Genomic DNA, 15000 nt, shown 5'->3' on the forward strand with positions numbered 1-15000 from the left:
GAAGGTCACTCTGTACGTCTGCTGGGTCCAAAGAAAGATAATGGCAAGCGGCTTGGTGGCGCTCGATTGGATTTGCCGAAGATTAGGAAGAACCCGCTGATTGAAATCATTTCCATCAATACAGGGTGAGGGTCTTTATTTCTTTCCTATTTTTTTTGCCTTTGACTTGTTTAAATTGCAAAAGGGGCCATTTTCCCTGCAGTGTAATTTAAATCCTAATGCATTTGTGTTTGTGTGTGTGTGTGTGTGTGTTGGGGTGAGTGATGAATTGATTTCTAATATGTATTAGCACTTAAAAAAAGAGATAGAACTTAATCTCTGCACATTTGCTGGATCATAAACTGATGATAATTGGTGACGTTCAGAATTCCTTTCTGTTCAGTGCAAGTGGACGGAGTTAATCCAGCCTTGCATTTGAATAATCTCCGCCTTCAGGTGCATCTCAGATGGGTCGCTGTGGTCTGCCGTTTGAGTGACGTTACAACCCTGAGATAGATGGCTGGCTGTCTGGGGTGTGAGGCAGGATTTGAGGCCATGCCCATCATTTCTGCGTTATTGTACCGTGTTTTGTAAAACGCACAGTTTATAGATTTATTCTGTAACATTAAGGAATCATCCAGCCATGTTTGGGGAGGAACAAGTCTTTTAGACCATGTAAGGTTCCTAACTCTAGAAACAACACACATTCTTTCCTTGAGCAAATCAGTATCTTAAGTACGGAAGAAGAATAAAAATTAAAACAGGAAGACGACGACTCCTCAAACCAGTGCTTCTTTCACCAAGGAACTGAGGAACTCAGGAAAATGAGTCATGGAAGTCTGCATAGACCGAGCAGGTGTCTCAGTAGAGCAGTGTCGAGATGATCAGGGTGTGAGAACATTGCGGGAAATGTTGAGCGGGTTCTTATAAAGGTGTTCTGAGTGAAATATTCCATTTTAGGTGTTCCTCAAGGGCGTAAAGCAGGTCCGTTTCTTTTGGACACCGTTTGTGGGGAAAAACAGTGAAGGAAAGAAATTTGACTCAAATCAATGATAAGAGCCAGGACAGGTGCTGTGATCAGAGTGTATCTCACATACACACACACACACACAGACAGAGACACACACACACAGCAGGCTCCCAATAATAAAAGCCCTCGTCTGGAGTCTGAGGCTGAACCCTGAACTCACTCTGAAAGCCAGAGAGACCTCCAGGGACGAGGACTCGCCTATATGAGCAAACATCGAAAAAGACAGTAAACAAGGCAGGCGAGGCGTATCTCGTGGGCAGCGGTGTGTGGAAAGCGCTGGACAAGATGTGACCTGAGAGGTGAAATGAGATGAAATAAAGTGCTGGAGATCGACAGAACCCTCAGAGCACAAACCACTGACCTGAGCACAAAACTTCATACTGAATAACAAGCAACCGTTTCGGCTGACGTTAGTAAGGACGAGAGCGTAGTCACTGAGGCACCGGTGCACCTTTACTACAGGATACGAAACAAAATGTCCAGCTGGATGTCTGTCGTCAGAGTCACGCTAGTGTTACAGGCTACTAACTAATGACCGAAGCTACATCTGAATGACCAGAATCTCGTCCGGAGTTTTACCGAATGCAGGGAAACCAGGTCTCTCTCTCTCTCTCTCTCTCTCTCTCTCTCTCTCTCACACACTCACTCACTGACTCACACACACACACACACACACACAGTCTTCTCGTAGTAACCGCTCTGTACATCCCTGTGCACATCCCCGTACACATGATCCTATCTTGCTGAACTCTGGGTTTAGGAGACTGTCCTGATTTTGGAATTAAGTTGAAAGAATTTTCACAGAGGTTCAACACAATGTTTTTAAAAAAAAAAAAACATAACCACATAAAACTATGATGACGTTCTAGGTAATGAATTCACTAAACATTCACTTAACATGATTTTGGCTCTCTCGCTCACTCTCTCTCTCTGAGGCTCGTTTTGCTGTTTTGCTTCAGTTTCAGAAGCTATATTTAATCAGTTTTTTTTAACGCTGCTCTGCTCGATGAATTCCCCGACACCCTGCTGCGTAATTAAAAACTCCTCTCAGAGCGGCGCTTAGAGACAAACGAGATGAAGACGGAGACGCCGCCAGACGCACAGGTACATCTTCTAGCAGCAGAGCTACGCTGCTCCTGGAGCTATTCTAGATGTGTGTGTGTGTGTCCTGGGTCTTTGCAGCCAGATTAAGTTTTTGTAAGTTTTAATTTGCATTGATGCACAGGAGAGCGTGTTTGGGTTTTTTTTCCCGCCTTTCAGAAGGTCACTAATTATCTCGGTGCTAATCTGTGCATGAAAAGCGTCTCTGTAGGACATGTTGGATTGATGACAAGTTTCCTTCTTCTCCTTCTTTGAGGTAGTTTCTAAACAATTCAGATTCTCGCCGGTTTCTAGAGTAATTGGGTAGGTTGTCGGAGCACGTGCCGTAGTAGCAGCTCGCCACAAGGTTCGCTCTTCAAGGATGAGGTCGGCTTCACGAGTACTTCACTGCAGAACGTTTCTGAAGTCCAGCGATTGAGTCGTCGGTTCTTCTTGCTCGTAAAATCGAACTCATCGGGTTGACTGATCATCCCTGTTCCTGGGAGTGTGCTATGTTTTAATCCTCTGTCCAGCTCATAACATTCGCTCATTTGCATATCTACGCCCACTAGCTAGCTCCGTCCTAGCACACGAGTCTTCATGCTGTCAGCCCACTCCCACATACCTGTGCTCAAAAATGCTTAGTGATGCTCTGATTGACAACCGAGAGAGCGAGAGAGTGAGATCAGGCTCCTCCCACCCAACGGCTCCTGGTCACAGACGTCTGGATTTAAAACACGTGATCATCTACACGTTTGACAAACGCTAACGAACCAGAAGAAGGTGATGATTAATTCTCTTGAACTGAAGCTGTGACGCGGTGGCTTAGTGGTTAGCACATTCACCTCACACCTCCAGGGTTGGGGGTTCGATTCCCACCTTCGCCTTGTGTGTGTGGAGTTTGCATGTTCTCCCTGTGCCTCGAGGGTTTCCTCCGGGTACTCCGGTTTCCTCCCCCGGTCCAAAGACATGCATGGTAGGTTGATTGGCATCTCTGGAAAATTGTCCGTAGTGTGTGATTGTGTGAGAGAATGAGAGTGTGTGTGTGTGTGTGTGCCCTGCGATGGGTTGGCACTCCGTCCAGGGTGTATCCTGCCTTGATGCCCGATGACGCCTGAGATAGGCACAGGCTCCCCGTGATCCGAGGTAGTTCGGATAAGCGGTAGAAGATGAATGAATGAATGAATGAATCTGTGACGGTAGCGCAGTCTTGTTTTTCTGAGCGAGTTATTGTTTGAACCTTAATGCTAATGCTTTGGAGCTAACTGCAGGCTAGCAGTGCTGATTAGCGTCTCTGTCTTAGAGCCTCGTGCTAATCCTTGGTCTCTGGACTCCTCCGCTCTGCTCTCAGCCCGGAAAAATTCCGCTTTCTAATTGCAGAGGAAACTTAAATTACAAAGTGCACACGTTTCACTTCGCTTTAAACTTCCGCTGACGATTTTTTTTTCTTTCTTTTCCCGTCTCTCCGCTCTCCTCCTCAAACTTCTTTTTGATATTTTTTTTCCTTTTTTCCTCTATTTAATATCCAGCGATCGGCTCTTCTCTTGGCCCGTGGCACAGACAGCACGCCAGGCCACCGATATCACAGCTAATCCCCCTTTTTTTTTTTTTTGTAATGTCCCGCCGCTAAGAAAAGAACGAACACTGACGTGATTAGGCTGCGATTTATTAGCGTTTCAGATCGAGGTGCCGTTTATATCCTCTGCAGAAGAACGGCTTGTTCTTTTGATGTTAGAAGAGACAGAAAGTGGAAAAATAAAACCCTCATCTGCACCGAAAGCTTTCAGATCGAACAAAAACGTTTGCTTTGGTTTGCAGAAAAACAGACTGTCATCTCCTCACTGGTGAATAAACCGCTGTGTGTCACAATGTTGTGGTAAAATCATAAAAGTAAATGAAGTTACTGCTGATTAATTTTTCCTTTAGCACCACAACCTCACGTGGTTTATTCCTTTAAACCCCACAGACATTTTGTATTTTATCCATAACACCAGTCACCACTGCGCCATGTGTACGTACGATACAGCAGCTATAATCTTTCTTATCGTCGCTGTCAGACGGAATCCTCGTATCTCCAAAACCGCTATTTTTCAGGAAATTAAAAAAACGCTGTATCTTATCTGCAGTGCACAGGGTTTAGTCCGCGTTGCAGTGGATTGTCTTGCGCTAAATTCCTGTCCTCAGACGAGCACCAGAACTAGCGGGGGTCAAGATTTTTTTTTCTTTGAGCCCAGTGTTTTGAAGACATTTACCTCAGAAGACGTGTTGATTCGTTGCGACTCTTCTTGAGGAGAAATATGCCGCGAAGCTCTCACACGGAGTGAGGAAGAGGTGGACAGTTGAAGTGTCCAATGGAGTTATGAGATTTGCGCTCAAGCTATTTTCAAGACTTTAGATTGGTTAATAACTTGTAAAAATAACAGACTCACGTGGGGACTGACCAATAGCATCGATATGTGAAAAAATATGAAATTGACCAAATTTGGACATACGAGGTTTCCGCCCGATAGCGACGTTATGTAGCATGATAGGTGCAAGCGGGATGAAGAAGTCATGAGGTACAGTATTTCACTCAGTTGCGTTGTTTTGTATTAATTAGCATTTCTCACACACACACACACGCGCGCACACACACACACGTGGCATCCTCGCGGGAGTCCAGGTGCACCGTGATCCTCTCATAGCTGCCTAATGCATCATGGTGTGTAAACTCGGTTATGGAGAATTCATCTGAGCCTTTCATAACTCAGCTCATAGACAATCAATAGCCGCAATTAAATCGGCTGCAGAAGCATTATTCTTCACAAAGTTTCATCAGCTTTAATTTATTAACGGCTAGAGAGCGAGTGTGTGTGTGTGTGAGTGATGAAAGAGATTTTTAAATTCTTGTTCACAAGTTTGTGTTTGTGGAACCTGTGTGTTGGTACATGGAGTATTTCTGGTGTGTTGAATCCCGTTTACATGAATTCTGGTGGATGAAATGACAGTGACGTGGTCTCCTGTGGTCGAGGAACCACCACCACCTTCATCAGAAGGTTTAGAGCACAGATTTCAGAGCGGTGTGGTGTCTCAGCACAAGCAGGGCTCATGATGTCTGCAGTAAACGAGTCTGGCTCTAGACTCGAATGGAGGTTGCATTGGAGTCTGGTACTACGTGGTGTTTTGTTGTTGCTGTACCTTCGGGAACGAATCCCTCAGACAGAGAAATCTCTCAGGATGTAGATGACCATCCAGGGGCCTGGTTGTTGGCTTTGCGGAGAACCGAAAGACGGATGATTATTATGGGGCAGTATATCAGCAGCAGGTGAACGCAGACACCAGGGAACATTAGAGTTTCTCTTCAGGAGCCTCAGCACAGAGACGGGAAGAAAAACCTCAGCAGCAGCAGCGGCAGCATTGTTTCACAGGACCAGGATGATTGTCTATCAACACAATCTACGCCAGCTTGCATAATTAACATCACAATGCTTCACATAAATATTTCATTCACACGTCTTTTCCGCTCAGCCTTGGAATAAAAACGAGTCTCTCATCTCCGGGGTAACGCTTTTGTCTGGAGCTTCACCATACATCAATCCAAAACGTCACACTTCCTTTACTTCCCTCTGACTGATCCAGCTCCTTATCAGCCGAGCCTGAACATCACCCGCCTCATTAGAGAATCTAATTTCCTGTTGTGTCTGCTTGTATGTGACGAGTTCCCTCGTCTACAGAGGGGAAGATGAAGGATCAGGAGCAGCGTTATCTCTTCGAGTGACTGCCTCGCCTTGTACAACGACTGATCATTTACAAACCGAGGAACGTCCCGTAGCCCACAAAACGTCAAGTGAGCCATCAACACATTCAGTGACTAGCCAGAATCTTTCAGTCCTTCAAGCCCTGTACATTAGCCCCATGCACAGGCACAACTGCCCCATGTACAGCTGTCCCACACACATCTATCCCAAGCACAACTGCCCCATGCCCATGTCATCCAACAGAACTTTTCCATGATATTTACATTTACATCATGTTACAAGAAGGCTGTCTCTCAAATAATTTAGTTTTTGTATTTATTGTTTATTGTTTGATTTATTTGAATGGTTTCCTGCTTGGCTGTATCTATAGGATTGGGTAGAATAAACGATGCCTTGTGGCGAGCTGCAGCCAGAAAGCGAAGTCCCTGAGAAGTTTGTCAGTGCTTCGTTCTTCTGGTCTGGTTGGTGCGACGGTCAAATCCATTAGCATGCATCATCGTTACAGAACGACGGCTCGTTGCCAAATTCGCTCCCGGACTTTAAAAAAAAAAAAAGAAAAAAAAAAAGGTCTTTTTGTCTGTGTTGATGTCCCTCCTGCCTGCGTGAGCGTCTGGGGTCGGGCCAATCCAGCGCTCCATTGTTTCAGTCAGCTGTGTTGTGGAAATCAGGCCTTTAGCCTAGCACGGGTTGTCAGGCATGAAATAGGAGCCAGCAGGCACACCTCAATCACTTTAATGTGGTGTCGTCAGAGCAGCGGCCGATGTGGCTCTCCATCTGCCAGCGTTTCCTGCCTCCTTAACAGCGCAAGACAAATAGAGGCGGCGGGCAGGGGCAGCACGCCTAGCTAAAGTGGGTTAGCCGTCCTCGCAGGTGTGCTCGCAGCTGATTCACTGGATGCAGGGGTCAACGCGAGGGGGTCAGCTTTCGTCTGCTGCCTGACAGACCTCTACATCATCAGGACGCCGTGCGCCCCCCCAACCCCCAAACACCCCCCCCCCCTCGTCCCAAGACCGTTGCACCATCAGTGAGCCAAAGAACAATCACCTGATCATGAGCGCGCGAGAGAGATTAATGACAAGGAACAGCGACCGAGTGACTGAACACTTCAGCGTATGCAAGCCAATTTATAAACAAGACATTTTAACAGCTTATTCACATCAGACTGAAAATCTAAACAAATTCAGTAAAACAGCTCATTTTTTTTCCTCAGAAATGTATCAACAAAGCAGGAATTGAATCTTCTCTGGAGCCTTAGTCAATAAAACGAATGTGCCGCTGATTATTTTTCCTTTAGAGTTCACGGAGTAAAACTTAACTCCATTCAGACGCTTTTATGCTTTTTTTTCTGAGAACCTGTGATGTGCGGCTTCACTGCACTGAGAGCTGCTGTCGTGCAGAATTAATCAGTGATGCTAAGCTGGAACTCAGGAGGGTTTTTCACAATAAGTTCACTTGTACCCCTTTTCCACCAAAAAGAACCGGGTGCTGGTTCAGAGCTAGCACTGGTGCTGGTTCAAAGTTGGTTCCACTGGTGAACCTTCTAAGAACCGGTTTGCCTTTCCATCGGTTAGCATCACAGAGCCGAGTCTGACATCACTGTATACGTGTCACGTTACACAGCAATGTTAGCGCAGCAGCGTCAAACACAACAACAATGGCGGATGTTGTTTTACTGTTAATGTTCATGGCTTTGCGAACCTACATTGGCATCCAAACGCGGCGAATCCTACGTGTACGTGCAGCTCCATGTAATCTGTATAAACGGAGGTTGTTATCGAGAAAGTACATAACATTATTTTATCATTAACACAGAAAAAAGTTAGCCTTAGCATGTAGCTACTTACTATCATGTGTGCTGATAATTGATCATATTGCGGTAAAGTAAAAGTGTATTAAACATTAGTATACGTAAGGTATATTATCAAATGCGCTAACAGTAGCCCCGCCCACAGCCCCAGACACAAGCGGTTCTTAAGTCTAGACCAGCAACGTTTTGGTGCTACTTAAGAACCACTTTTTCCTGGTTCAGAGCCGGTGCTTTGGCTGTCGAAAAAGAAAGAACTGGTTAGGCTCCGAACCAGCACTCAAACTGCCTCGGTGGAAAAGGGGCATTTAGGTGCTGATGAAACCTCACTGAGATCTGTGAGAAGGTCTGCACTCTTCACCCCATGGTAACAGAACGCTCGCTATATTTATTTCTTTTTTGTGTAATGTTTTGGGTTTAGTAGCTCTTCAGGCAGGAGCAACATTTCTCTCGCAGAGTGTAGCGAAGGCATCAAATGCTCAGATGGTTTACAGTAGAAAAGTTCATGAAGCATTCACCCAGCAGCCCCAGATTCAGCTGACCTTTACTTACAAAGTAGCGAGGTTCACCGTAGAAAAAAACCAAAACAAAACAAAATGAGCTCCAGGTCCTTTAGGGCTCGAGAAACGAGCACAACCACAACACGGTCGTAAACTCTAACAGCCGTGTTATCACTGATCTGGGAGTAATAAGGAGGAGGATGCTGGGGTTTGAGATGTGTACAACTTCGATTGGAGTTCAGGTCAATTTAAACGCATTATAACCTCACCATGGTTTCTCCCTAAACACAGCAATATTTAGATTACAGGAAACACGACGTCCCTATGTGAGATCCGCTGGGAGAAAACTAGCTTTAGGTTTGTTTGTTTGTTTTTTTTTACACAAACCTGCTAATGCTAGTAATTCTGACAGAAACATGGGGCTGAACAACAAAAACATTGTTCTGTGATGAAATGATACTCAAAAACCAAAATGAATAATGGGGTGAAAAAAGTGAGAAAAGTTTTTAAGTTGTTTAGACACAAAGAGCACGACTCTATACGCTGACTTTAATAAGAGCGTTTGCAGTTAAGAGGTTGCTGGCATTACACACGTCCAGAAGTTATGATGAGTCTGGATCCTCAGGGTCATTGGAGGCAGTGAGACTCACACACACACTCAGCGGTTAGCGAAGGTCAGTGGTGCATAGAGGAGCTCCATAACGGCGTAATCAGTTGAGGAGTGAATGTGAGCAGTGAGAGACGTGAGCTGATAAGCACACTGGATCGAGTGATCGTGACTCTTGGCGAGAGCGAACGAGAGAGAGGGAGTGTGTGTGTGTTAGTGGAAAACCCCAGTTGCAGTTTCACTCCCGGACAAAGACTCTTCTGTGCTTTCGGCCTTCAAATGTCAGAGCTGATGTCAGAGTTAACGTAAAACTGTGTCTGATAGAGAGCCGGACGTTCACACACGAGTCTGGTTTGAATCCGATGCTCTGTGGTTCATCACAGCGGTATACAGTATCAGAGCTGCATGACCACAGTGATGCAGCACAAGACCATATCTTTATTTAAATTGTTGGGTTTTTTGCTAGTCAGTGGTTGAGTGTGATGTCAGAAACTTGTTGGTCAGAAATGCTCGAGATGTTTGTTTTGTTTTGAAACGAACGCTCTGCGACATCACGCTTGGCCGTACACTTTACGTTAATATTAGAACCTTAAAACCCAGAACTACAACAAATCTCTGAGGAATTCGTTTGTGCATCGGGACACATAACATTTTGCTGAGCAAATGTTAGTGGTCAGAATAGTCGCAGGAACGTGCAGGAATTGTGTCTGGAGTAGAGGGTGGGATTGGTCAGAATTTTTTAAGTAGCGGATGGGTTCGGGGAGAATAACTTTAGGAGTGGGTGAAATTGGAAAGAATTCCATTGTGAGCGGTTGCGATTGGTCACAATTCCTTCAGTGTGCATGCGATTGGGTAGAATGTCTTTAGAATAGGTGGGATTTATTGGAATTCCATTGTGAATGGCAGGGATTGGTCAGATTTGCTTCAGAATAGGTCAGGATTGGTCAGAAGCCCTACAAGCACAGGCAGGATTTTATAAAGGTCTTTTCAATGCGGATGGGATTAGGCAGACTTCCTAGTGATGGAGAGAAATTCCTTCAGGATTGGATGGGATTGATCAGAATTCCTTAAATCTATTGGTGATGCATCTGATACTGGGAGCTCTGTAGAAGGTTTGGCAAAACTGGAATCTCTGGAATTCCCAGTACTTTTCTTTACATGCGTGTTACCTGCGTGTTATTTGAAACTCTGTGGTCAGACACGTGGAATGGGATGTGAGAGACTTGTTTACGTTCAGAGAAAAGGGAAAGGAAATCTAATCCATTTGATCAGACAGTAATCAACAAAAACCAACAGTAAGGTTGTTCAGTCATGATGTGTTTGTGAGGAAGAATCATTTCTGGCTGGTTAGAATAGGCTTTGGTGTTAGACTCTCAGAATCTTAAACCTAGTAGATGGTAAAGACTTTGAAGACGTTTCCATGGGAACGTGTATGTTCTGAGATTTTTATGTTTGATATAGCAGAGAAGCAGGTTTGAAATGTTAGAATTGTCGTGAGGTATCATGAATGTGAGAAACACACGTCAGACAACGCCTTCAGGGAACGTGATGCATAACCGTCATCATCAAAACAACACGCAGGAGACACTGAACCACACGCTTACTGGCCTAAAACAGGAAGCATGATGGGAAGTGGTTCAAAGCATTGTGGAGGCACATAAACACTGAGCTTCAGCTGTTTACATGTGAGCATGTGTGTTCGGTTTTTCTTCATGCATGCTGTTACTCATCATGTGCTACTTCTCAGCAACCACATGAAATCACAGGAAGCAAAAGCAGCTTGCATCCTTCTAACTCAACATCCCACGCTGACCTGGAAGTGAGCATCAAAGTAAATCATTAAAAGAAAAAAACAAACGTGTCTGTCGGTTTTGCTGGTTGGGTTACTGCTCATTCTTAGGGTAAACAGCTGATGCTCAGATAGCTGGAAGGTCAAAAGTCAAAGATCTGAGTTCTTTCCAGTTCTTGTCTAGAAATGAGTGATGGTTATGAAGGAAACATATATTTTTTTTATCTAACAATGTTCTTGTGAGATACTGGAAATTGTAGTTTGAGTTTGTTTTCTATGCTAACGCTAAGGGCGCTAGTGTTACTCGTTGAATAAGGCACTGGAAAAGGATTTTTGAAGGCCAATGTTGACATAAAATCACCAAAACAAACACACCCCTAACCCAAATGGGTCCCACCCCTGTATTGATAGCTCCGCCCACACATACATACGTAACCCAGGCAACTAATGGAAAGAAATGTTTCTTTATCATAGCTGAAGGGAAGAACAATACGATTGCAGATAAACAAACAAGCAAAAATGACACACAAGCATAATCATGTAAAGGACAAAGGCATATATTAGTTCTGTGTAACAAAGCAAAACTAACGTTACTCACCTATCGAGAAGGAAAAAAGCGCCTCGGCGTCTTAAGTAAAGTTGAATTTCCTGAGTGAATAACTCCTGAGCTAAACGCTGTTACTACACAAAACACGGTTGTAGCTGCGTCTCTACATTACTACAATAGAAAAGAGGTGTTATTTGTGTAGTAACAGCGTTTAGCTCAGGAGTTATTGACTCGGGAAACTCCAATCTGTGAATATGTGACCAACTTCCTGCCCCTTCAGTTCTCTCCAGCGCTGGAAAGCTGATCCTATATTAACACGTCCTACTTCTTACCTTATCGTAAGCCTTTCTACACTTTCTTTCTTTGTTTTTATCCTCCATGTCAATGTTAAAACCGCTTTCTGCTAATGTCACACATGCGCACTGAACACTCTCCCCGCCGCGTATTGACAAGACCCGCCTCTTCTTGCTCATTGGCTACACGTTTGTTTTGATTTTTGTTTACTTTTTTCGGCCCGACTCAGTTTTCTGAAGCATTTCTCAAAAATTCGGAGACCCCACCTTTAATGTGTAAAACCAATATTTTCTGACCAGAAATGCCAGTACCAGGACGAGGAAAAAGATTTAACAAAGCAACGCTCTGAATTTGACTCCTCACAAACTGCCAGAGTAAGCCACGTTCCTGAGGTGTGCGCTCTCGAACCTGACCTACTGCGGGGTCACTGGCTCTCAGATTACAGCCTCACCGCTCAGATTTGCTCTTAATTAAAAATCAGCGTACCGTTTTTCTGGCCTGCGAGAGCAGGGGGCCACAGCTTCACAGATCAGATGATGATTACACTTTAATTATGCAATTACATTGGGAGAGAGCGCTGTCAGATTGAAGAAGAGGAGGATGGACAGGAGGAAACCTAACGAGACAACAGCAACAGAGCACCTTGTTATAGACAACATGATGTACTCGTTTACCCAAGCGGTTACCCAGGTGCACGGACAAAGCTGATGTCAAAGAAACCATCTATCAGCATCGGTTAAACAGCAACAAGCCAAAATTAACACAGGACCTTGTAATGTATTAGACTTGCTACAGCTACAGGTATCTTCGGTCCACATTTTGTTTGCTCTTACATTAGAGCCTATTTAGCTGCTAACAGGGGGTTGTGGGTAGTTTTTTTTAGAGACTAGCCGTACTAGCCATCATGTCAGTCACCGGTGGCTTTTAAAGCAAATGGATTTCCGTGTCCATCACTGGTCTCCCGAACACTCGAATAAACGCTGCAGCATCCATCATCCAGCATTTATTCTCCAGAGATGTGGTGAGTGCATGAAGTGTTAGCTCGTAACACTTAACGTCGCACGATTCTGGGAACCTCCAACACGCATCATTCCACCAGTGCTGCACACTTTCTTCCCTTCGGTCACCATGATTTTCACGCTTGTCCGATGTCTTCTAACCCTAGAACTCTCCAGCCTAGATGAATTTATTCGATTTCGAAACGTCTTAATAGCAACAAAGACTTTTTGTACGCTTCTTTTCTGCTCAGCCGGTTGAGGTCGTTAGGTGAAAAATGCACATTTACCACACTAATAAAAGTCCTGAGCACAACAGAGAGGTCAGACTTGTAACAAAACCCAGCGCATCTCGTCGGGTCTCGACGGCGCACTCCAATTAATTCTGATAGACCCGTGTTGATCTGATGATTAAGCTTGTTAAAGCTCATTAAGGCTGTCCGGGCCGAGCGCAAGAGCCGAGGGTGATGCTCTAAGCTCCCATAATCTCCTTCTCTGAGCTTTTAACCCGACGATCACCTCCTTGTCCTGTTGACTCGGATCTTATGGAGTCACCCAGGACTCGGCGGCCACATGGGAAATAAGGGAATGTTCCAAAATGTTCTCGAAATAAAAGCCGCTGTCGAATTAGCGCGGTCCAAGTTCCATCGTCTACTTTGTTTTTCTGCCTGTTCCCTTGTAATTATTGACAATGGTGCATCTTTATTTGGTTTAGGAAGCATCGTTTTTTTTTTTTTTTTATGTATATATAAAATGCCACACAGTGCACAGCTGAATGTCCTGTATCTTTGCCAGTGGTGTTTGCTGGCTGTTCCGCCTTGTGGGTGTGAGAGTTCGCTTGCTTTTCCATGTTTGTGAGAGAGAGGAGCATGGAGGCCGGCCGGCGAGCATGAGTCGTCCCTGTGATGTGGTCGGCTGAGCCGGAGTTTTTTGTCTAGTGCGTGTTTGTTTACCAGCGTATCTCCATGGTTACCCTGACTCATCAGCTCTCTCTTGTACTTGGAGAGAAAAGACTCCCATCATGCCTGACCACAGAGCACTGGCACGGGTCTTCTCTTTGTGTTTGCTTTTATTTATTTATTTTTACCAGCAAAAACCTTGCTGCTGCACGTTTTGGCTGCTCTTTAACTTGGACATTACAGCACACTTCCTCTCGCTGTAGTCTTGCTTATGTCCTCGGTCAGTTTGTCTTCTGTCTGTAAAACAGGATGAGCCGTACCGCTTAGTCGAGGTTTAAACTTTCTTTTTAATTACGTTCTCTTCATGCGTAAACCCGACGCACAACAAAACAGTTGCTGCTGGCTCTGTTTGACGTCGGCCGCTGCTCAGGTCTCCGGAAGTCGTCCGTGTTCGCTCTTTCCTCTCTCTTTTTTTTTTCTTTTTCAGGGGAGTAATTTTATTCAGATGCTCACACTGGGGCTTGAGTTAATAAACCCAGGGAGCTGTGAGCATACCTGCATTGTCTTTAAGTCAGCAGTGGCGCTGAATTAACGAGGAAAAGGAATCGAGCAGCTTCACCAGGGTCTCTTCATCTGACATCCTCTGTCTCGCGACTATGCAGATTGTCCTCGTGCATCTTCCCGCGTAATTAAGGACAGGTGGAAATGCACGCTTTGCAAAGAAAGTAATTATGAAATTAAGACGATGCAGGTGGCGACCTGGGAGTAGAGTCGAGTTTCATCAAGCAGATTTGTTCGGTTCGGATTAAACGGAGCAGGTTTTAGAGGGCAGGTGGCTCCCATTACAGTTCTGTCAAAAAAAAAAGTCTAATCAGTATTAAAATCCAGAAAGTTACACGTAGTCCAAATCAGAGTATGTGCCTGTATACGTTTTTTTTTTGTGTGATGTCGATCCAGAGTGTGTACATTTTGAACGCTCGCCTTTAAATCAGGAAAAAAAAATCAGGGATAGAAAATAAGGACCGACAAGAGCAGTTGCGTTTATTTTATCCTTTGCTGTCAAATGTAATACAATGCAACATCAGAAATGTTAAAACTCTAAACTCTAACGTGATAAATACCTACCAGCACTGCTCGACTGGTTCCACCATCTCTCAGGGTAAGAGGCAAGTATACTACAAGACTCTTCTCTGTTCTGGCACCAAGGTGGTGGAATGAACTTCCCCTAGAGGTCCGGACAGCTGAGTCACTGGCTATTTTCAAGCGCCGGTTGAAGACCTACTTATTCAGGAAACACTTCAACTAGCACTTCTTTCCTTATCTTTTGCATTTAAAAAAAAAAACACAACCTTTGACACGCTTTGAACAAATGTTTTAAACTCATAGTATCTTAAGTATGTAACCTAGTGAGCCCTAGTGAGCTAATGTATTCAATGGTAGAGATTTAAGCACTTATGTACGTCACTCTGGATAAGGGCGTCTGCCAAATGCTGTAAATGTAAATAAATAATTGGATGTTACTGGATGAATAGCCTGTGTTATAAACATCACTGGTTTGACGTAACAACATCATCTTCATTGGTTATTCAGCTTCACATGCTATAGAATAGCACTCGATCCTGCACAGCCGTTATGTTCTATTGTAATTTGTTACGCTTACCGTTAACAAAGCGAGGAGATATTAACGTGAGGTCATGAGATCGTAATAATCTTTCATCCTCGTCTTTCCCGAGTTACAT

At 44.5% G+C, this 15000-nt stretch overlaps 1 protein-coding gene across 1 annotated transcript in view; it reads left to right on the forward strand.

Moving 5' to 3' along the window:
- Positions 1-15000, forward strand: part of cdkal1 (CDK5 regulatory subunit associated protein 1-like 1) — a 198514-nt gene that overhangs the window by 77933 nt on the left and 105581 nt on the right. The window contains exon 7 of the mRNA XM_060871015.1: positions 5-125. Coding sequence (XP_060726998.1) covers positions 5-125 — 121 coding nt within the window. The remainder of the gene's footprint in view (positions 1-4; positions 126-15000) is intronic.

This window comes from Tachysurus vachellii, chromosome 5 (genome assembly GCF_030014155.1).
Source record: "Tachysurus vachellii isolate PV-2020 chromosome 5, HZAU_Pvac_v1, whole genome shotgun sequence".
Lineage (NCBI taxonomy): Eukaryota > Metazoa > Chordata > Actinopteri > Siluriformes > Bagridae > Tachysurus > Tachysurus vachellii.